Consider the following 23,410-nt stretch of genomic DNA (forward strand, 5'->3'; position numbering starts at 1 on the left):
TTGTTAAGTTGCCTAATAATTATGCACAGTAATAGTCACCTGCACACACATATATCCCCCTAAAATAGCTATAACTAAAAACAAACTAAAAACTACTTCCAAAAATATTCAGCTTTGATATTAATGAGTTTTTTGGGTTCATTGAGAACATGGTTGTTGTTCAATAATAAAATTAATCCTCAAAAATACAACTTGCCTAATAATTCTGCACTCCCTGTAGGCTGGGCAGATTTCGGTGATTTGTCTAACTGACAGTTCTGTGTAGAACTTTAAAGAGTTACTCCAATCATCGTGACCACAACTGATTTGAGAAATACCTTGGCATGGGCAGCTGGTAATAGGGGAAACTGTTTACAACAATTTGGCCCGTGACCTGTGTTCACCGCCAGGCTCTGATGCACGCGGGGGGTCTAGTGACATTTCTCCAAGTTCTGGAGATCTGCATAAGCCGGAAGCTATAGCCGCCATCATTCATTAGCTGAGAGCATCAGGTGACCACTAGCCAATGCATGCAATTCAGAAGTTGCACTGAACTGATATTACCCAGCCCCGATATCTAATTCTCGGTTGGCTGATGACCCCCGAATAACCCTTGCAGAGTTGGAGTTGCATCTCCAGCAGCAGAGAGTTTACACTCTGTATGTCCAGCATTTCATAGCAAACTCTGTACATACAGACTTCGAGCACCATGACCACTTCAAATCACTGAAGTGGTCACGGCCCTTAGAGTAACTCTTTAAAGGAAAATATAAAATATTAAAGACAGAAGAACGTGAGTATAAAACAAACCCTCCAGGGAAACAACACAAGCAAAGCCTTTAGAAGATGACGCAAACAAATCAATCAATCAATATTTTATTGTTTGCAGTTCCTGGCATGGTGGAACAGGTTATGACCCCAAAGCCAATAAAGTGGATGTGAACATGTTTGTTGCCTACTACAAGAATTACTCAAAGACTAGTTTTTGTGTGTCATAAAGTTGTATCTTGATCTCAAAACCAACTCCAGCCTTTTACTCAACTGCCACCACCTCCCTATTAAATGTAAAGAGCAGATCTCCAAAGAGGGCATATAACCGTCATTAAACGGCTATAAAGTTATGTCGTTAAATTTGCCATATGATAGAAGTGATTATTTTAACATAAAGTTTGAAAGAGGAGATTGCAATTCTTGTGGACATGGTGGTAGGATCCTTCAGTTTTGTTGATTATTGCCAGGCCTCTGAGCCAATCTGTGATTTCAGCATACTATACTGAACCTGTTTTTCTTTTGATTACAAACCAGGCATGTGTGTCGCAGAACCACTCAAAGTGCTGGTATGGAAAGACTTATTTGTAGATGTCCAGTTGCCCTATTCAGTTGTTCGTGGAGAACAAGTTCAACTCAAAGTTGTTGTGTACAATTACAAGAATTCCAATGTTAAGGCAAGTATGCATTCTTTAGTGGACCTGATGGTTGTAAGAAGATACAAGTGATAAAACATGGTCATCTTCAGGCCCGGATTTACCCTCCTTGCTGCCCCGAGGCCAGTTTCCTAAATATGCCTCAGCAGTCTCTTCATTTATACATGTATATGAATACATGTGTGTTATAGCCATTTTATATTCTGTTTAATATATATATGTATGTGTGTGTGTATATATATATATATATATATATATATATATATAGAAACTATACAATGGGTTTATGTATTTATTTGAAACTATAACATGGGTTTATGTATTTATTTGAGTTTTTTTCATGTCACAGCATCTTGATAAAGACCGCTAGACGGTCGAAACGTCGGTTTATTTGCGTGTTATTTAAATATATTACTTTGATTTACTAAATCCATGGAGTGCTCTCATTTTTGCTCTGTTATATATATACAGTACCTATGAATATTAATATAATACACATATACTAATATACATGCCTACGTATCTACCCATGCATTACACTCTCCCACAATTTTAAAGTATTTATTTTTTATTGCCCATTGTGAAGACCCATGCAAACCTATGCACTCATTGACCCATGCAGAAACAGACTTACTGACCCATGCAGACATGCACTGACCCATGCAGTTACACACACTGACCCATGCACACACACATACAGACCCAACATAGAACAGGTAGGAAATATATAATCAACCATGACAGGTGCATTCTGTTTTGAGGTATGTGGAGAGGGATCTCCTAAAGGATTTTAGGTTGGGGGAAGATTTGAAAGTGTGCGGGAGGTCGTTCCATAATTGCGGTGCTCTGTAGGAAAAGGAGGATCAGGCTGCTTTCTTTTTGTATTGAGGTAGACTAAATAAAGTTCTGGTACTGAATCAGAGGTTATATGAGGTGGGAACAGCCAGGGAGAGTAGTCTGCTCAGGTAGGGTGGGAGCTTCCCAGAAAAGATCTTAAACACAAGGCTGGAAAGATGAAGGGTGCGTCTGGATTCCAGCGACAGCCAGTTTAGTTCTTTTAGCATGTCACAATGGTGGGTCCTGTAATTACATTGTAGCACAAATCGGCAGAACAAGTTGTACAATGTATTGGGTTTATTAAGGTGGGTTTAACTAAACTTTTCCCATAAACCTGTGTGCAGCAGTGATTTATGGAATATGTAGTGTATCCCCTAGTTGCAGTTTTAGTCATCACGTAGAATGAGTGGAACTGCACACTACATCTACTATCAGTTATACATAGTGAACTTCCATGTTTTCTATCAGGAGAGAGAACTAAAGACTGTGCAAATGAGAGAGAGCATTCCGTATTGTATGTGTAAAACAAAATGATATTAGGAAATCCAGAACTAAAAGTTTTACGATACTATAATCCCTTTGCAGCACTGAGGTGTTCTGGGGGCTTTAAACAGTAATGCAATGTGCTGAATGCTGATGGTTCTTGGACTGACCCTTTAATGATGGTGAACTCCAGAGTTATGACCCTGAGAGGATGAATTACCTTGTGGACTGGTCTAATTTGGAGTAGTATGGTGACTTAGATCTCCAGGGATGTCATGGCTGGATTACTGGGCAGTATTTGTCTTCTGGCTGATCATTTTCTCCTCTGAGAAGTTGTAAGACATTTATAAAGCTTCTTGGTGTACTTTTATATGATTTAAACTGCCCAGGAACAGAAATGTGTCAGTCTAAAGCAGTGACTTTTAAACCAGTTCTCAAACGTGCGTGGCACACTCCCCAGAAAGATGTGAAATCAGAACAACCCACGCGTTGAGTGCTGCTGTAATGTTCATGTACGGGCTTAAATACCCTGAAAATCATCAAAAGTGTAACGTAAAGGGTGAATTATAGAGCTGGTTCGTCTATAGTCGTGTTATCGGGAGGACTGTAGGAAAATTGTGTGCAACATAGTCAAATTATATGACCTGAGAGGAGCGGAGTTGGCACATCTATTTCAAATTTCAGTACAATAATTAAATAGCCCTGATGGAAAATAGTCCATGCTTGAAAAACACTTCCATGTAACCAATACAGACTGCTTCAGCTATTCACCAACGAAGTGGGAAAGACCTAATTTGGAAGGATCCTGTTACACAATGTAACAGACCGTTTTGCACACAAGAGGTTAAAAACCGTCTAAGCGATATTCCCCTTTTAAATACACGAACAGCTGCTGCAAGGAAACACACGAATTCACCAACTCCCGAACCGGAAGCACACAAATTCACCAACTCCCGAACACACGAATGCTGTTAAACAGCCGAACAGGAAAAAACATACAAACAGCTTACACTCCTGGCAGTCACACTGTAACAGCATACAATCCAATTCCCCCCAAGAACGAGACAACACTTCGTTTGAGGGTCAAGCAGAACAACCAATCAATACGTACAATACACTCAGACACTCCAACACAAAATCCTCCCCTCTGCCTGTGATATAATTACTGAACACAATGGTCTAATGTAATTATCACAGGCAGGAAAATACACAGTTTTACACAATATTCATAACTCTAAAAGTATACATCACATTCACATAAAACTTAAATTTTCAGAATCAGCATACTCCAAATACAAACATACGTCAAAATTACGTCATACAAATTGGTCCAGTGGGTCGAAAGTTAGTTGAAAGTCCTTTTGTGACCGTCTGCAAGCATGGCTTGGGTGTGGTAAGCCAATTACCTCCAGCATACAGAAAATAGCTCTATTCACAACAACAGTAAAAACACAAACATAAAAATACATAATTCCTATCATACTGAACAGAACCCCCACATTCAACCTATCCCCAGATAGCTTGGATCTGAGCGCTCACTATATCCGAACAGCGCTCAGATTGCACAAACACAGTCAAATCGCCATGGGGTTAAACCATAGCAACAAGTTCCAACTGGTCTGGTAGTGTACCTGGGACAACGCCCTGCTGGAGAACAATAGACAGGAAACGTGGGAGGGGCACACCTTCTCATGTATTCAAAGGGACAGAAAAAGTGTTTCAAAATCCAATAAGCCCAAATAATGTCTTTAACCCCTTAAGGACACATGACATGTGTGACATGTCATGATTCCCTTTTATTCCAGAAGTTTGGTCCTTAAGGGGTTAAAGGACAATACATCCCAGGGGCCATAGTCACATGGCAGGAGGCTGGCAATTAGTCTTCTCCAATGCCCAGTGGCGAGGTCGGTTTCGCCACACACAAATTGCTGAGTGATTTTATCATTGTCTTTTTTTCACAGGGTTGTATTACTGTGTCAGTTGGGAAAGAAATATGCCTATTTGGCGATTCAACCACTATCCCTGGCAGTCGCTCTGGGCTAGGCTGTAACTATGAGAGTATATCTACATTATCCTTGAAGACATTTACCTACAGCATCTTGCCACTGGAACTGGGTCTTCATACCATTAACTTTACTCTAAAAGTTTTATTCGAAAGTGAAATCTTAGTGAAAACCTTACGAGTCGTGGTACGTATGGGCCTTAACAATGTTTTAGCAGTTAAGATTCTTTCTGAAATCCGTGCTGGGTTTCGGGCTTTGGGGTTCTGGTTCTGAACGTTTGGTGATCCTAATGAGAGAACAGGCTTCCAAACCATCCCAATTTCAGCAGTACAGTTCTAATGTCAGAGTCCTGTTCCACTGCCTGAAGCTGCGATCCCTCTCTGGTGGGCCAGCCTGCTTGATTGACAGGCAGCCTGCATTCACGGAAGGCTGACCTGCCTGTTCTTCGGGCAGAACGACCACATTTCTGGATGGATTCGCTTCTTTGGGCAATACCAGAGTCACAATATACATAACTAGCCTGCCCCTCTTTTATCCCACCCACTTCACGGGAAGCCAATGTTGGAGGGTATGAAAGCTTACATATTAATTGTTACAGTAGTTGTTATGGATCATCTGTGATCTTTATGAAATGCCTCTCCTATGCAATTGCAATGTTAAATATCTGATATTGGCCCAGAATAAGCTGCAAGAAAGGAGGGATGCCCTAAATTTTAACTTTGCATCACCTCTACACTGCTTGTAAGCTCTCTCCACCTTTTGATACCTGCATAGAAGAGAGATCACACCGCTTCTCCACAATAGCAGGGATTTCTATTATTTTATTATTCAAATGTGTTGATTTTACATCTCAAATGTAGAGCTATGCAGTAGATAAGTGCTTAAGATACATCATACTTTTAACCTCAATTCTCCATTCTATTGCTTGTAGTCAGAAGGCGTACAACAAGAAAATTATGCAGGATTCACTTTAGATCCACAAGCCATCCGTGGTATGTACCTAATTCATATAAAAAAAAAAAAAAAATGATAAAATACTGCTTTTAAAGTCACTGTTTTGTACACTCTGGGCAGTTTTGATTGAATTAAATCTCCTAATGGGATGGACAGATGCTCATTGCGTTAAACAATGCAGATGTGCAGTGTAAGATAGGTCTAAATACATACCTCCTAACATTTTAAATGGACAAAGATGGACACTTTAATGTCAGAAGTGTGAGTGGGGGGTGGCCAGGGGTGGGCTGTACTGAGAGGTTTTAGGTGACTATCCATTAACAATATATACTAGTAAAACATAATTTAGTAGAAAATCAATGCTTCTTATAGAAAAGGACATAGGGATTTGGGCCCAAAATAGAGACTGTCCCTCCAAAATAGGGACACTTGGGAGGTATGAAAAGGTATTTATTAATCCAACAGACAAGTAGATTATTCCACCCACCCTGCAAGTGCATTTTTTACATGTCTGTAATCAACAAATAAGGGACCCTCAATTATGGCAATCCCACATAAGTTAACCAAATTAAGGAGCTATTTAATAAACAGATAAAAGGGCAAAATTAGGGGGAAAGCCATTTGTCCCATATAAGAATACTAAATCAGGAGAGGACTCAAATACCTCACGTTTATGTACAATATCTTGTGGCCAAATGATAGCAGTTTTTACCATCATTATTTCTGTACCACCGGATACTTTTAATAAAGGCGGCATCATAAAAAAAAGAAACAAAACCAAATTCGAGGGCTATCTACCAAACAGCACAAACGTAACAAGGGCCCTTTTCCTTTATTTTGCACTTTTACTTTTTTAGTAGATAAGTTGCTATCCTTCTTAAAATAAATGGCTCCAAAATTATTTGTTTAGTCGTTTCAAATTTGTTTGTTTTTGTTTTGCTTCGGTTTGCGTCATCATCAACTCAGATACTGATTGATAAATTCGGAACATTTTTTAATTGGAACTAAACTAATTGCTTATGTCTATGGCAAACTACTTGGTGTGTTCACATTATTTGAGTAGCAATGCATTTATGCGATTGTAAGGTGCTAATCTTCAGTTCACATCCTATGTTCTTCTGCAGGTATTACCAAAAGGCGCCAAGAGGTCACCTATAAAATCCCACCGAACATTGTGCCCAAATCACCAGTCAATCGAATTTTAACTCTTAATGGTAAGTTGTTTTTGCTTCGGTATGAAAACTTGTACAGATAAAACATAAAATATAGTTATGGTAAGAAGTTGAGAGAACTATATATTTGTAAAAACGTGGTCGGTCTGCCTGGGAGTATCAAAAATTACCTACAACAGATCATCGGACTTCCAGCGTAGGGCATAAATCTCCTGTGTACAGAGAAAGAGTGTTTAACTCAACAACTGCTCATTCCTTGCCTAGCTTCAACCTAGAATGGCTTTCCTCTATCCCTGGACAGACAGTAACTGTTACATTTACTCAGCTGTTTGTCTAGGATAGATCCTTTTAGCAAAAAAGTTTTTTTTATTGGCCAGGCTAAAGTGCCAGGCTTTGAGTCCCTATATTGGGGTGTCTTGTGTTACACCGCTAGCAGAGAGAATCTGAAATGGGCCAGTTTCCCAGAAGTGCGACTAAGTGAAGACAACAGCAACATAAAACGGAGGAAGCAAGGATGAGGAGTGGAACCGATTGTTGAAGCCTGCATAGGGTGAGCGTTCAAGGTTTTATGGAAACAGGATGTGTAAAGTGGTCAGGGCTGCCATCAGAAATTTTGGGGCCCCTGACAAAGTTCAAGGTCTGGGCCCCTAGAGCCCACTCACGAGTCCGCCCACAGGGCTGTCCTTGAATCTGCCCACAAGGATGCTGTATGTGTGTAGAGTGAATGCAGAGTCTCTGTGTGTGTGTAGTCAATGCACAGTGTGTGTTTAGTGGATGCAGTGTGTGTAAAGTGGCCAAATGTAGTTCTGAATCTGTTGTAAGTCCCAGAATGCTTTGCTAGCTGGGGATCTACAATTTGCAGCGCTGTATTTAGCACTCAGCAGTGTATGTGTGTTTGAATATAAACATGGTATTGAATGGAGCATGTGTGTATTTGAATGTTGGTGTTTGAATGCAAGCGTGCATTTGTCTGTAGTGTATACACACACACACACAGATAGATACACACCCTGACATACATGCAAATACACAGACACACAGTTACACATATTGGCACATAGTTACACACACATATATACTCAGGTTCACACTGACATAGATACATAGACATACAAACATATACACAGACACATTCAGGTGCAAACTGACACACAGACACATACACACACTGATATACATACATGCACACACATAGGAGATACAGGCACATGCATTGACATACATGGAAATATACAGACACGGTTACACACACACACACACACTGACACCCAGATACAGACACACAGATACACGCACACAGAGATACACACTCAGGTGCAATCTGGCACCCATATATACACAGATACACACACTAACACTCTGATACATACACACACACACACACTGACATACATGTAAATATACAGACACACTGAAAGATACAGACACACACACACACACACACTCAGGTGCACATTGACACAGATACATACAGACACACAAACAGATACACGTAAAAACTAAATATAAATAAAATATATGTGTAAAAATGTAGAAAAACAACAATAAAGTAATCAATTCTATGGGCAGATTAACACCAAATAAACACAGCTTTAGTTGAGAATCTCAGAAAACAAAGAAAGCGTGAGAGCTCCAGCAAAATCTATATCTATATCTATATTATGTATTGCACTAACTAACACACTTGAAAAAATAAATGGAAACGACCGAAAATGGGCCATGCACATAATAAAATATAAGACAGGCTATGCAAGATAAAAACGTACACAACATGGACAGGCAGCGCCAAATAGAAAAGATATACATTACAACAAAGTTACCAAAACAAACTAACAATCTGTTTAAACATTTAAATAGAGCCCCAGCTAAAACTAAAATAAATGGGGAATATCAACTAAGTAGTGAAAATGATTGTGGACAAAAAGTGTACGTAAAAATCAAAAGCACAGACACTAGAAAACCATGAGCATAAAAGCTGCTATAAAAAAAAAAATCAAAGAATAAAACAATAACAAAAACATACACTCAGGTGCACACTACCAACCAGATACAAACAAACACATAGATACACACACTGATAGATACATAGATACAGACAGACACACACACTCTCAGGTACACATAGATACACACACTGATAGATACACAGATACAGACAGACACCCACACACTCAGGTACACATAGATACACACACTGATAGATACATAGATACAGACAGACACACACACACACACACACACACACACACATTTAGGTACACATAGATACAGACAGACACACACAAACACTCAGGTACACATAGATACAGACACACTGACACTTTTTTTTAACCACCCTCCTGTTTCTTACCTTTAGGCTGCAGGAGGGTGGACTCTGCTGGCTGGGGCTGATGTGAGTGTGGGTCTGACTCTGTCCTCCTCTCCCCCCACCCTCATGTTTTTACCCTTAGGCTGCAAGAGGGTGGACTCTGCTGGCTGGGGCTGATGTGAGTGTGGGTCTGACTCTGTCCTCCTCTCCCCCCACCCTCATGTTTTTACCTTTAGTCTGCAGGAGGGTGGACTCTGCTGGCTGGGGCTGATGTGAGTGTGGGTCTGACTCTGTCCTCCTCTTCACACTCCCCAATGCTTCCTCCCACCCTCCTGTTTCTTACCTTTAGGCTGCAGGAGGGTGGACTCTGCTGGCTGGGGGCCTGGGGCTGATGTGGGTGTGGGTCCGACTGTCCTCCTCTGCTCTTCACACTCTCCGGTGCTTCCTCCCACCCTCATGTTTTTACCTTTAGGCTGCAGGAGGGTGGACTCTGCTGGCTGGGGCTGATGTGAGTGTGGGTCTGACTCTGTCCTCCTCTTCACACTCCCCAATGCTTCCTCCCACCCTCCTGTTTCTTACCTTTAGGCTGCAGGAGGGTGGACTCTGCTGGCTGGGGGCCTGGGGCTGATGTGGGTGTGGGTCCGACTGTCCTCCTCTGCTCTTCACACTCTCCGGTGCTTCCTCCCGCGCGGGTGTTAGCTGGGAGGAAGTGAGCTCACTTCCTCCCAGCACTGCTAGTGCCAGGATCCTTAAAGGGGCCCGGACTAGCTATTAAAAATCCACGGCACTGATCGGGCCCCTTCAGAGATATGCCCATCGGGTGGCCCTAAGTGCATGGGCCACCCGATGGGCCCCCTCAGGTAGTTCTGCCACTGCCAAAACACATGTATATAGCGATAACTGCTATATATATGTATGCACATTGGGAACGGGGGGCCTGGGTGCCTGGGCCCCCCAGGACCGCCGGGCCCATGACAACAGTCATGGTTGTCACCCCCTGATGGCGGCCCTGAAAGTGGTGGTCAGACCGATGCAACATTAACCCCTTAAGGACCAAACTTCTGGAATAAAAGGGAATCATGACATGTCACACAGTCATGTGTCCTTAAGGGGTTAAATAAAGCAGATAAACAATATTGTCAGGTTTTTGATCAGGTCACATAAGAGACTTATATCAGGGTTACCTTTAGGTTCTTTATTGGTAACCTTTGACATGGTTTTTCTTGAAAAAATAAGAATAGCAGGGAAGTGGAAATAATATAGGACAAAGGGAGAAAGCAGAACATATAAGTGAGATTATAGGTAAGTATATTGAAGGATATAAAATAAAGGGTTTAGGCAATAATTCCAAGACAGGCTAATTAGTATAAGGAAAACCTATAAGCGAGATTATAGGCAGAAGGAGAACCTATAAATCAGATTATAGGTAATAAGTAGAAGAAGAACCTATAAGCAAAATTATAGGTAACAGGTAGTAGAAGAACCTATAAGCGAGATTATAGGCAGATGGTGGTAGGAGATCTTATAAGCGAGATTATAGGCAGATGGTAGTAGGAAAACCTATAAGTGAGTTTATAGGTAAAGGTAGAAGGAGAACCAATAAGTGAGATTATAGGCAGAAGGAGAACCTATAAGTGAGATTATAGGTAGAAGAAGAACCTATAAGTGAAATTATAGGTAGTAGGAGAACCTATAAATGAGATTATAGGCAGAAGGTAGAAGGAGAACCTATAAGCAAGATTATAGGTACTAGGTAGTAGGAGAACCTATATACAAGATTATAGGCAGATGGTAGTAGGAGATCCTATAAGTGAGATTGTAGGCAGAAGGTAGTAGGAGAACCTATAAGCGAGATTATAGGCAGATGGTGCTAGGAGAACCTATATGTGAGTTTATAGGTAGAAGAAGAACCTATAAGTGAAATTATAGGTAATAGGTAGTAGGAGAAGCTATAATTGAGATTATAGGCAGAAGGTAGAAGGAGAACCTATAAGCGAGATTATAGGTACTAGGTAGTAGGAGAACCTATAAGTGAGAGTATAGGCAGAAGAGGTAGTAGGAGAACCTATAAGCAAGATTATAGGCAGACGGTAGTAGGAGATCCTGTAAGTGAGATTATAGGTAAGTATAAAGAGAGATAACAGAAATAAAGAGTTAGGCAATATGCCCCAGGCAGGTTATTAGGTGACAGAAAAATCTATAAATTAAATTATAGGTAAGTACAGTGAAGGAAAACAAAATAGAAAAAGACAGAACTAAACAGAATATAAAGGTTTAAGAAATACAGATATTCAGACGTTTAGGGGATCAGCCTCGTTGGGATGAAGTACTGCAGATTTTTTATCATTTTAACAGGGTCATTCAGGATAGTTACATATAACAGGAATGTTTGTATTATCCAGGTTGGTTGAGTAGATAAGGTGGCGTAAAGTAGGTTTGAAATAAAGTAATAAGGTATCAAAGTCTAGTGTAGAATTAAGCAGTTAGGTATTGTAGATCAGGTTCGTCCCCTAAGCTTTCTCAGTAAGATCAGAAATCTAGTCAGGATCAGAACATCAACTTCAATCAATGTAAAGGCCATTTGGTCAGCAGGGTGTGACCTCTTATAGCACATTTAGTAATCATGCTAGGCAGGTGAGAGGAACTGTGGTTAGACTAGTGGCTAGGCCACTAGTGGTGAAAAACTGGAAATTGTAGAAATAAAACAGGATAAAAGAAACATAATTTTGGTTGTCAGGATAGGATCCTGACAAACATAGTCCAAACATCAAGCAAAGGTATCAAGCATCCAATGAACAGTAGCAGGAAATGAATGCATGAAGGGTCCCAGACGTTATTTTCTAGCAGGATGGTCTTGGTAAAAAGGTACGGTATACTGCCGAACGCTTGGCTTCAAAATTTATAGGCTGGTCCTGAGCTACAACTTGGCATCCACATTGGAAACCCATAGTAACGGGTTCTAGTATGCTTGCATTATCTTCCTATGTGTATAAAAAGAAGTGTTCACATGATGGACTCAATGGTCTTCAGTCTTTTTTCAACCTATATTACTAGGTAAGTAAGCAAGCCAGCCTTCTATGGCAAATGCATCTCATCGTGAGTGCATGCGCAGATCCATGTTGGTATTTAATAATAATACAGATGGCAAACATGTTTATTTTACTGTACGTAAAGTTTAATTTCTTCTGAATGTATTTCTAATAACAGGTAAAATCCTGGGAGAAGTTATGAATACAGTTCTGAATGGCAAAGGATTGAATTATGTCATCAATCTCCCGAAGGGCAGTGCAGAGACCGAACTTATGAGAGTGCTCCCCATATTTTACGTGTACCACTATCTGGCAACTAACAATGAATGGAATGTACTTGAGTCCAACACGTTTCTTGCACAATTCGAGATGGAGAGGAAAATGAAGGAAGGTAATTATGTCGACTGATTACAGAGGTTAAATAATAATTATTTTTTTATTCATATTTTATTACATATCCATTATGGATTTTTATCAGACAGAAAAAATTGGGAATTTTATAACTCAGTTTTCAATAGCTCTAAATAATTTATTTACATGTCTTAAAGCAGATCTGCCATGTTTTCCTTCTTTTTGGCTTGCCCAAAATCCCCCCTGTGCAGCCCCTCCTTTTTTTTTTTTTTTTTAATAATGCTTATTTTGAGTTATACATTGGAATAATTAGAGATTACTTTTCCTTATGTATAACCTGTAAGTTAACAAAAGTTGACAAAGGGTGAAGCTTTAGACATGGTCCATGTCCTTTCTCAACTTTGTCATTGGTTGTTAAGCTCGCCACTCATCTACATCCAGCGTTACATTATGGATCCTCTGTGTTGGACTCTTGCACAATCTTCTAAGGAAACTACCAGACGTCCTTTACAGGCATGCATGATCCCTGCAATTCACGCATGTCCTTTAGGCAGGATGTTAGCTAAGATGGCAGCGCAGTGAGAGAAGCGTGACCCTCACAACAGGAAATGGTACGTTTCTCCAGTTCCAGGTCCAAGGTGACCTGCCCTCTGTGAAAAAGTAATTTTACTCACCTTTTTCCTACAAGGCGAGGGTGTCCATGTGGCTGTCCCTGCTCATGCTCTGCCTCCATGGCTGAGGTCATCAATATTCCATAGGAAAGCATTGGGAGGCTAATGCAAAAGTGCCCCAAAATGTCACGCTATGCCAATCAGCATCTCCTTATAGTCAATGCATCTCTATAAGGAGCATTCTGCAATTCTATGCACAGCGTGGAGATGCTGAATGACCCAGCAAGAACCTCTAGTGGCTGTCTGAGCTACTGCCACTATAGGTGTTCCTAGGCAGTAATGTAAATACTGCCTTGTCTCTGAAAAACTGTGATTACATTAAAATGCCTGCAGGGGACATACTGTGCACCCCAGGAGAACTACATTAGGCTCTGGCTGTCATGGTGATTCTAGTGTGCCTTTAAACCAAATCATGGCAAGGCCACCCAACCCCACAGTGTACCCTCAAATATTTCTGAGTAGATGGACTCTTTGGGTCTAGTCTCTATTTAGCAATAAAAAGAAAAAAGGCCATATTTCTAAAAATACATAGATTCCTCCATTTTAAAAACTGGACGCGCCATGTTTGACCATCTAACAAGTAGAATTATTATATGTACAAATAATGTTTCTTTTATTTCTTTCTTTTAAAGGTTTTACAAGCCTCATCTCCTTTAGAAATGTGGACTACTCTTACAGTATTTGGAGAAACAGTGAGTCAAGTACATGGTAGGTAGATTTCTTCTTTAATAACATATTAAACTTACAAATACGGGGGGGCTGGGCCGTACCGCCATGCTGACCGTTCGCGTGCAGGAGAGGCTCCAGAAAAATCTGGCCTCTTAGGCAAATCTTGCAGCTCTGACACCTGCGAGGAGCCCGAGAAACTAACACACGGTGGTGGACACTGGCAGAACCCGAGATCAGGAGCTTTGGGACCCTGAGGGGCCGATCGAAGCTTCGGGGACTGCGGCCTACTCGAGGGGGGCGCGGGGTGGACGGCCACTGCCCTGTCTACCTCCGCAGCTGCCACATGCCGACTCACTGAGGCGCCTGCTGGTCCCGTTCCCCCCCCCTCCCATGGGCCGGGGGGTTATCCCGGTCCCCACTGTGAAGAGCCCGGGAGAAAAGGAGAATGAGAGACATGACCTACCTCCCAGGACCTACCTCCCAATGGCGGCAGCGTGAAGCCCGATACCAACGGCCCCTGCCTCATGAAGCCCCAGAACTCCAACCTGCACAACCGCGCAGCACTCCAACCTGCACAACCGTAAAGCGAGCCCAGCGATACCGCCGTAAGCTACGAGAGCGGCTAAAGCATCGGTAACCAGGCTACAGGCGGAACAACACAGCAGCACCATGCTGGGGAGAAGAAAATCCCTTCAGAGCAAACACCGCCCACAAAGGCCTGCCTATCCTGCAACCCCAGTGAAGCAGACCCCAAGACCGGAATGGTAATTACCCTTGGCTCCAACAAAAGCGACTACAATCTACTGCTGGGTCTTTTGCCTTCTCTTGGGTGCTGGGGAGGAACCCTGACTGCGACATGTGGCTCAACCTACTGGTCCACCTTAAAACACCGAAGCCTACAGTACCCACCCTGGTTGCGGGACTATGTTACACTCATGGCCAGCGCAGATTAATTTGGTACAGAAGGGACTTCTGGCCACCAACCTTACTCTCCATCCTGGTGAGGTGGGGACACACATGGGCTACTGTGTTAGTTGCTCTTCACTCACCATACTATGCATTTAGCCAGTTAAATGCCTTCTGGAGGACTTATCCTGCATAATGCCTGACTGAGCTATACCTTTGTTCTGTTTTTCAACACTTTCCCCCTGAATTCTAAGCATGTACTCTTACAATATTCATGTATAGCTAGTCCCCTTTGCTCGTTAGTTCAGCGAATAATTTCAGTCTAAACAGGATAGCCTAGTTTGCCGCAACCAGGGCCGGCCTTAGGCATTTAAACGCCCTGTGCGAAAAATCTTCACAGCGCCCTCCCCTCACCCCCCGTCATCGATGTATGATGTAATGTTTGTATTGTCTGTGTATTAGTAGGTGTGATGACTGTGTGTGATATGTATGCTATGTGTTGGCTGTGTGTGATATTTGTAATAGGTTAACAGTGTGTGATATGCGTGTATTGGTTGTATGTGACACACACACACACACACACACAGAGTCAGACGGCCATACACATACAGGAAGACATCCACACACACAAGCAGACAGTCACACACACACACACACACACAGGCAGACAGTCATACACACAGAGGCAGTCATACACACACACACACACACACACAGTCATACACACAGACACACACACACAGGCAGACAGTCACACACACACACACACACAGAGACACACACAGGCAGACAGTCACAGACACACACACACAGACACACACAGGCAGACAGTCACACACACACACAGACACACACACACACAGAGACACACACAGGCAGACAGTCACAGACACACACACACAGACACACACAGGCAGACAGTCACACACACACACACACAGACACACACATGCAGACAGTCACACACACACACACACACAGACACACACAGGCAGCCAGTCAAACACACACACAGACACACACAGGCAGACAGTCACACACACAGACACACACACACACACACACAGACACACACAGGCAGACAGTCATACACACACACAGACACACACAGGCAGACAATCATACACACAGACACACACAGGCAGACAGTCATACACACAGAGGCAAACAGTCATACACAGACACGCACACAGTCATACACACAGACACACACACAGAGGCAGACAGTAATACACACAGACACACACAGACAGTCATACACACAGACACACATACAGGCAGACAGTCATACACACAGATACACACACACAGAGGCAGACAGTAATACACACAGAGGCAGACAGTCATACACACAGACACACACACAGAGGCAGACAGTAATAAACACAAACACACACACACACACACAGGCAGAGAGTCGCACTCACACTGACAATCACACAGTTACCTGTGGAGTTCATTGTGGAGGCAGTGCAGCTCCTGGAGACTGTTTGGTGGGGAAGCAGGGACTCCTTCCTGCTTCCCCTGCAGCAGTTTTCTGGCGCTTTTAGCTCCGCCCCCGCTGCACGGTAAGTCCCGCCCCCTGCCGCACGGTAAGCTCCGCCCCCGCCACAAATGTTTAATTTGTATTTATTTTTTTATCCCAGCCGGCTGTGCGGCCGCACGGCGCCCCCTGCTCCATGGCGCCCTGTGCGGCCGCACAGCTCGCACACCCCTAAGGCCGGCCCTGGCAACCTGATATTACAATACAAAATATGAGATACAGCTGAACAATTGTGTATGTTGAAATATAGGCTAGACTATAGCATTACATGTTTCAATCCTGAAACATTTGTATTTCCGGTATTAATGCAATACCATTACAGCCAGGCAGCCTCAAATACCGGCTGTGCCTTAAAATACCAGTTAGGTGGCAAACCTAAGAGTAGTGTTAAAAAAATTATAATTTTTTTTTTAAATGGGCCTATTCCATGGGCCTGGGCCTAGAGCTGCAGCTCCATCAGCCCCTAAGTTAATCCGGCCCTGGGTGCATAAGTATAAAATATAAGATTATACTTCTGTGAGGAGATATAAGTCTACTATAGTCCATACCGGGAATTAAGCTGCCTTTTTATTCCTCTCCACAGGTTAACAGCCTTTGCACTACGAATCTTCGGTGATATTCAGAAATATGTGACTATCGATACCTCGGCCATCTGTAACAGCATGCTCTGGCTGATAGAGAATTCTCAAGCAAAGGATGGGTCCTTTGTGGAGCAAGCCACGTACAAGCCAACGAAGATGCATGTAAGATTTTCATTAAGTGATAATGCATTAAAATGGACCAGTATCCAGAGGACATCATAAAGTCAAGACTAGCTGCCCCGTTCTCAGCTAAGAAAGGGATTCCATCCAAGCTCAGTCTATTCTGTCACTGGATGCTGCCTTTCCCCAGCTCTATATTCCCGCGGTTCTATGTATCAATTTAAGACTCCATGTTACAATACCTACCTTGTGCAAAGAGTCTACAAACATTCTAGTGTCACATGCAGGACACTGAGCAATCCCTTTTTTAAAGGGGATTGTGACAGACCTCCTGGCACCCCGACCGGGTACATCTGTCAATCACTGCTTCCTAGTACTTGTGAGCACCATAATCGCCACACTGGAACACCATAACCACCGTAAACCCCACAAACCGCCGCAGCTTGTTTGGGGTCTCGCTGTCCTCCACCCACCCTGGACCCAAGACCAGGATCCAGCTTCCAGTGGGTAGACCTCTCCTAGTCCAGAGAGCAAAGCAGGCTGCTCTTATAAGAGCAAGTGTTGTGATCCAAGGGAGTATAGTGATTATAGCAATCCCCAGAGTGTGAATATAGCTCTCCAATCCCCCAAACATGAGCCTAGACTTCATGAAGGGTAAAACTAATCTGTTTAATAGCAGCCACAACTGGCCTTAAATGCAGGTCCCCATGCAAGGGACACTCCCCCCTGGAGTAGACTACAGTAAAAACATATACACAATTACATTGGCTCTCAGGTCCAGGACACTCCTATACAAAATAAGTCAATCCCTCCCCTATGCCAGGGAAATAATTGAGTCAAGCACTGTATTAAACTCAATTATCTCCAGGCACAAAAAACACACATTTTTACAAACCCCACAATATACCTTTAAACACACAAAAATCCCCACAAAGGTTACATCCCCTGATAGTCCTGATCTGGGTGACCAACATATCCAAAAATCACCCAGATCAGTTCAGGGGTTCAGGAATTTTCTGGAAGTCATAATTTGACCAACCGCCCGTATGGCCCAAAACAGTTCCAAAGAATCAGGGCTTGTGGTCGGTCTAGTTTGATAGTTTAAAAAAAAATAAAAAATGAACAAACTACCAAACAGAGTCAATAGTCTTACCCTGGAACTTGCTCCCCTTGTTCGTGGGAACGTTTCCACCAAACAGCACCTTTATAAGTGATGTAGAACCGAACACAGGCGATGCTGGAAGTTTCTGTGTCGGGAGTTTCTGTGTCCGTTTTCCATGAGATTCATTCCCAAACACCGCTGCCTGCATTCGCGGGAACAAGATGGCCCGCCACCTCGTGGTCGTCCATAGGAATTGCGGCCACCCAGATGAACACTTAGAACACTTAAGTGGAAATTGCTACAAAGTAGCAATTAGGCATAACAAGCTCCAGGGTGGTCTCCGGTTTGTGCGGCTGTTCGGTTCCCGAACCAAATATAAAATCCCACAAACCAAGTCTGTTCTCATTTTACAGGGCCCATAGTCTTTTGGTAAGAGGCTGGCCAGCAGGCCCCTCCAAGAACATATGACGAGGCTCAGTTAGTCACTTATAAATTATTATATATCTTTATTTCTTATGGTATTTTCCTGGCTTGTAATCTGTTCTCCTGCTCTGATATCCTGGCGTATAAGCCTTTTGTCATGCTTCCTGACATTCCTGGCCTGTATCTTTTTTTCTGTAGTGTTTTATATACTTTGACCTTCACTAAATTTGGACAATTCTAACCTGCCGTCAGGTTTGATATTTTGCCTTTTTTAGGCATTGCACAAAGCCCAATCACTTCTTAAAGGTACTCACCAGTGCCAGGAAAACAAACCGTTTTCCTGGCACTGCAGGTCCCCTTCAGTGACTTACCTGTATCCAGCGCCGATGTCCCTCGGCGCTGGGTCAGGGTTTGCCCACGACCCTCCCTCGCTGATGTCATCCGGTGGGGGAGACCTATTGCGCGGCAGCCGGCGGGGAAGATCTAATGCGCATGCGCAGCAATGCCACACACGCGCATTAGACCTCCCCATAGGAAAGCATTGAAAAATACTTTCAATGCTTTCCTATGGGGATTTCAGCGACGCTGGAGGTCTTCACATAGCGTGAGAACGTCCAGCGGTGCTATGGCACACGGAATGTGGGCTATAATCACGGAAGTGCCCTCTAGTGGCTGTCTAGTAGACAGCCACTAGAGGAGGAGTTAACCCTGCAAGGTAAATGTTGCAGTTTATGAAAACTGCAATAATTACACTTGCAGGGTTAAGGGTAGTGGGAGATGGCACTCAGACCACTCCAATGGGCAGAAGTGGTCTGGGTGCCTGGAGTGTCCCTTTAACACTGTTAACATTCTGTCCTATTCTGCATTTTATTTATTGACATAGGAAACTAGGCCTTGACTTTGTGTTAGGGTCACTTCCATCTTGACCAATAGATGCTGGCATGGAATAAAGTGGAGTTTATTTAGCAGTAACATCACTTTTTAGGATCTTGTTGATAGGGTAAGGAACCTGTGAAATAAGTCTGAAAAGAAAGTTCCAAATTGTTTGTATAGGATAACGACTCCCAACAGTAATGTCTGATTCAATACCCATTATAAGCAGATTCTCTATGAATAAAAAAACACTAGAGTAGGAAATAAGCCCCCCCCCCCTTATTGATGACTTCATGACATTTCTGTCCAATCAAACGCCTCCCCTTAGAGAAGCATTGAAACCAAATTTTCTTATAGAGAAGCACTGAATGTCCAACATCCTCATGCATTGCGTGAGAACTTTGAACGTCAAGAACTGAGTTGTACCATATGTTAGCAATCATGGTGACAGGCACTGGAGTTGTGTTTAGCCCTGCCCCGCATTGTAAAACATTGCCGTATCTCCAAAATGGCACTGCACTGAGACCATTTCATTGAGATGTGATATGAGAGTGTCCATTTAATGCAGTAGGAGCCACAGCAGTTACAGGCAATGGACAAAAGGCTGCTCATTGAGGCAAGAATGGTGATTTTTAATATTAGCGGAGAAAAAGGATAATTTACAGTAAGAACAATAAAGATGTGGAATTCTATGCCGAAAATAAATATTGTTTCATTAAATATATGCATATTTTTTTTTTTTTAAAAAGCTCTGGATGCTTTTTTGGGGGAAAAAACGAATATTTAGAATTATAATTGTTGAAGTGTGGGATAACAGCTTGTTGATCAAAGGAAAATCTGATTTTTTTGGAATTAAGAAGGAATTGCATCTTTATTTTGTGGCACAATTTGCAGTTGCTTCAAACTGAGTTTCTCACATTATTTTGGATCAGCAGCATACAAACTTGTGAAAAGTTGAATTTGATGACCGTGGTTTTATTTTTTGCACAGTCCCTGCACCATAACTTGTTGAAAAATCACCAATGTTGATAGAGTTTGCAGTATCCTTATATTGGGAAAAATGAAAGTGACTAGGGGGTCAGAGATATACTAGATGGGTAAAGAAGAAAAAGTCCTGAAAGTCAGTATATTGAAAAAAGGACCCAATACTAGCTCAGTAGTACCTACTTTTGAGTTGTTCATTCCCTGTATGGGTAAAACCTGTGGCCGTATTTTGTAATCTGGTACCTGAGCTAGTATTGGGTCCTTTTTCCTTTTATAAATTCTTTATTTTTCTTGTGCATATTAAAGAACATACAGTTAGTCTTGCAGCGCCACAACAGCTTCTGCAGGCTTGTCATGAACATCGACTTGTTATGGCATGTGGTTGGCTAGCACATTTTTAAAGTATCTTATCATGAGAAACAAACGATTACAAACTGTTCTATAACGTATGGGTTATGCATTAGCAGGAGCATTTGTGGATTTCGTATACGAACTGTAAGATAAGGACCATTAGTTACATGCTTAATTTTTACACATCGAAGAGTAAAGTGTTAGTCAGTTGCTATTAGGGATTCAACTAATTATCCCAAGACAAGCTCAACTAAGCGTTTTGCTAGGTTGGCTATTCTTGTGTGGTGATAATACAATACTATGGTACACCATATAACTATAGCTGGCCCCTGTGTAATGCATAGGTGAGTCACGCTCTACAAACATAGGCTATAAGGAGTTAAAGAGTGTGTAATTTCGCTAAGTCATGCCTATAGCGCTAGGTAACATCGCTGAAACTATCTAAGCATAAGAAAAAGTACAAGTTGTTAGGTCAAGAGTTAACCAGACTTTAAGGATAAAAGTAAAAATGGAAGCATAGTCTACTTGGGGTATGCATCAGGGCTCTGTGTCTGGGTACTTAGCTGTTGTAGGGGCTCTGAACAGGCCAGGCTAAAGACAGCAATACCCTTGGGAGGCTGCACGGTGGGCGCTTCAGCCTATGCCCAGCGCTGGAGTGTCCCAGAGGTTGGCGTCAGGGTCCCCTTTAATGGTGTCTCTGCAGTGGAATCTAGCTTAGTCCATAAGCTGTGGTGTGCTCTTGTGTTGCGACCCGGTTGGAGGCTGTAATCCCAAGGGGCAGAGGGGCAGAGGTGCGCCATGCTTCTGGTGCTCGCGTCCTGTGAGGTGCATGTGTGTGTGGGGCTTCCCCCGGGCTCCAGCGAGTGAGGGAGCGGGTGTTTATGTCCGAGCCTCTTGGTGCCATTTCCCGACTTATCAGTTGCTTGCCTCTGAGTAGCCGGGTAACTGCTCTGCGTGCTTGAGGCACGGGGTCGTAGTGGCGGCGCCGGGCTTGCGGGCGGATCAGCTTTGCTACTGCTCTCACCGCTTGACTGTGGGTCATTCCTTGGTTGCAGAGTGTCGTCCAGAAGCTTTTACAAAGCTTGTCAAATTTCTCCAAGCGCTGCGTTGGCGGTTGTTTGTTTGTGCTGTTTGGTTTGGGCCTTTGCTAGGCCGCCATCTTGACTGCGTCTCGTTCGGGTAGTACCTCTGCTAGCTGCCCGGCCGGGAAGTCCAGCAGTGGGTAGTCCGACCTGGTAGGCCTCTGTCTGGTTCGCTGGGCTGAGTTACATGCTTCCGCCATTTTGGAGGCCCCTTCCCCCGTTTTGCTTGGAGATGTCGCGGGCTCATGCGGAAGGTGCCGGGCGCAGGGTTCTCCGGCTGGCAGGGAGGATGTCCCCCACCGGTCCTTTTTCCTTTTAATGAGACACCATAGCAAAGTCACAGAAGAACCTCAGAGAATCCATTGATGGAAGAGCTATCAGTGAAACACTTTTTTGTCTGTTATTCAAGATGTTCTCAATTAGAATTACAGTTAAAAAAATGCACACATTTTTCTTAAATCAGAGCAGACTTGGTATGGGTCAATTGCCCCTCTTCCCTTCATGCAATCCCAAATACACTTAGTATTTTACAGTCTATTGTATCTGTATTCATCAAATAAAACAAATGTGAATAAAACAAAAATAGATACAATTATAAAATGTTTGGAGTTAAGAAATGACTAATCTGATGCCAATTGAAATCCAAATTCCAAAATGTAGGCTGAAAAATGTATCCAAGTCAGCTATAGTCACAGCTTGGCTAGCTTAGCCTCAATTTTGCCATTTAAATTTTAATTAAATACAATTGACATGAATAACCATGTAAATATTTCTTGTTTTCAGGTAAAAATTCCAACGGAAGCCAGGGAGAGATCCATGTACCTTACAGCCTTTGCTCTCATTGGACTTTCCAAATCTTATCATATGTGTAAAATTGAAGTAAGTAGAGTTCTTTTATTGACGAAGCTGCAACCTATACTTTATACTAATACAGTTTGATTACTTTTGACCCAAGAATCAAACATGACTACAAATATGTCAACTATGGGAGTTTTTGACAAAGTAAAATATCTTTAATTTTTCATCCTTTACGAAATCGCTTCCGCATATTTTATAATCATGTTACTCAAACGGTTCTATTTTCACCTAATTGTGAGTTCAAATGACTTTTATGACAAATACGCAAAATAGCAAAGTTGGAAATGAAATAACCTAGGTTTTTATCAAACCATCGAGTATTATTTACTAAAGGTACAATTGTCAGGATGTCAATGTGAGTTTCAATTTTGAAGAAACACTCCGGGCACCAAAACAATTTCATTGGGTTAAACTTGATATGGTGTGTTAAGGTTCTTTTCTGACCGGAGTCCTCCGATTCACTTATGGTTGGCCAACCTTCTCTTTACCCATAGGATTAAACATTTTACAGACAGATACATGTTGCTTCAACTGGTTGGGAGGAATACTTAAACTGACAAACAGAGTTTCTGGTGCAAATTGACAGGTCATCAATTTATTGATGAAAGCATAGAGCTTATAAAGACAATGTTTACTCTTGTTTACTAATGTTTATGTCTACTATATGCGTCTTACTTTATCATGGCAAACTTACTGCACTGTAAACA

The 23,410-nt window shown here is 42.5% G+C and overlaps 1 protein-coding gene across 1 annotated transcript in view; it reads left to right on the forward strand.

Moving 5' to 3' along the window:
* Window positions 1-23,410, forward strand: part of C5 (complement C5) — an 86,192-nt gene that overhangs the window by 34,860 nt on the left and 27,922 nt on the right. Inside the window, exons 20-27 of the mRNA XM_063432829.1 lie at window positions 1,285-1,424; window positions 4,685-4,912; window positions 5,658-5,718; window positions 6,805-6,894; window positions 12,368-12,580; window positions 13,844-13,919; window positions 16,913-17,072; window positions 22,629-22,724. Coding sequence (XP_063288899.1) covers window positions 1,285-1,424; window positions 4,685-4,912; window positions 5,658-5,718; window positions 6,805-6,894; window positions 12,368-12,580; window positions 13,844-13,919; window positions 16,913-17,072; window positions 22,629-22,724 — 1,064 coding nt within the window. The remainder of the gene's footprint in view (window positions 1-1,284; window positions 1,425-4,684; window positions 4,913-5,657; window positions 5,719-6,804; window positions 6,895-12,367; window positions 12,581-13,843; window positions 13,920-16,912; window positions 17,073-22,628; window positions 22,725-23,410) is intronic.

The sequence above is a fragment of the Pelobates fuscus genome, chromosome 9 (assembly GCF_036172605.1).
Source record: "Pelobates fuscus isolate aPelFus1 chromosome 9, aPelFus1.pri, whole genome shotgun sequence".
Classification (NCBI taxonomy): Eukaryota; Metazoa; Chordata; class Amphibia; order Anura; family Pelobatidae; genus Pelobates; species Pelobates fuscus.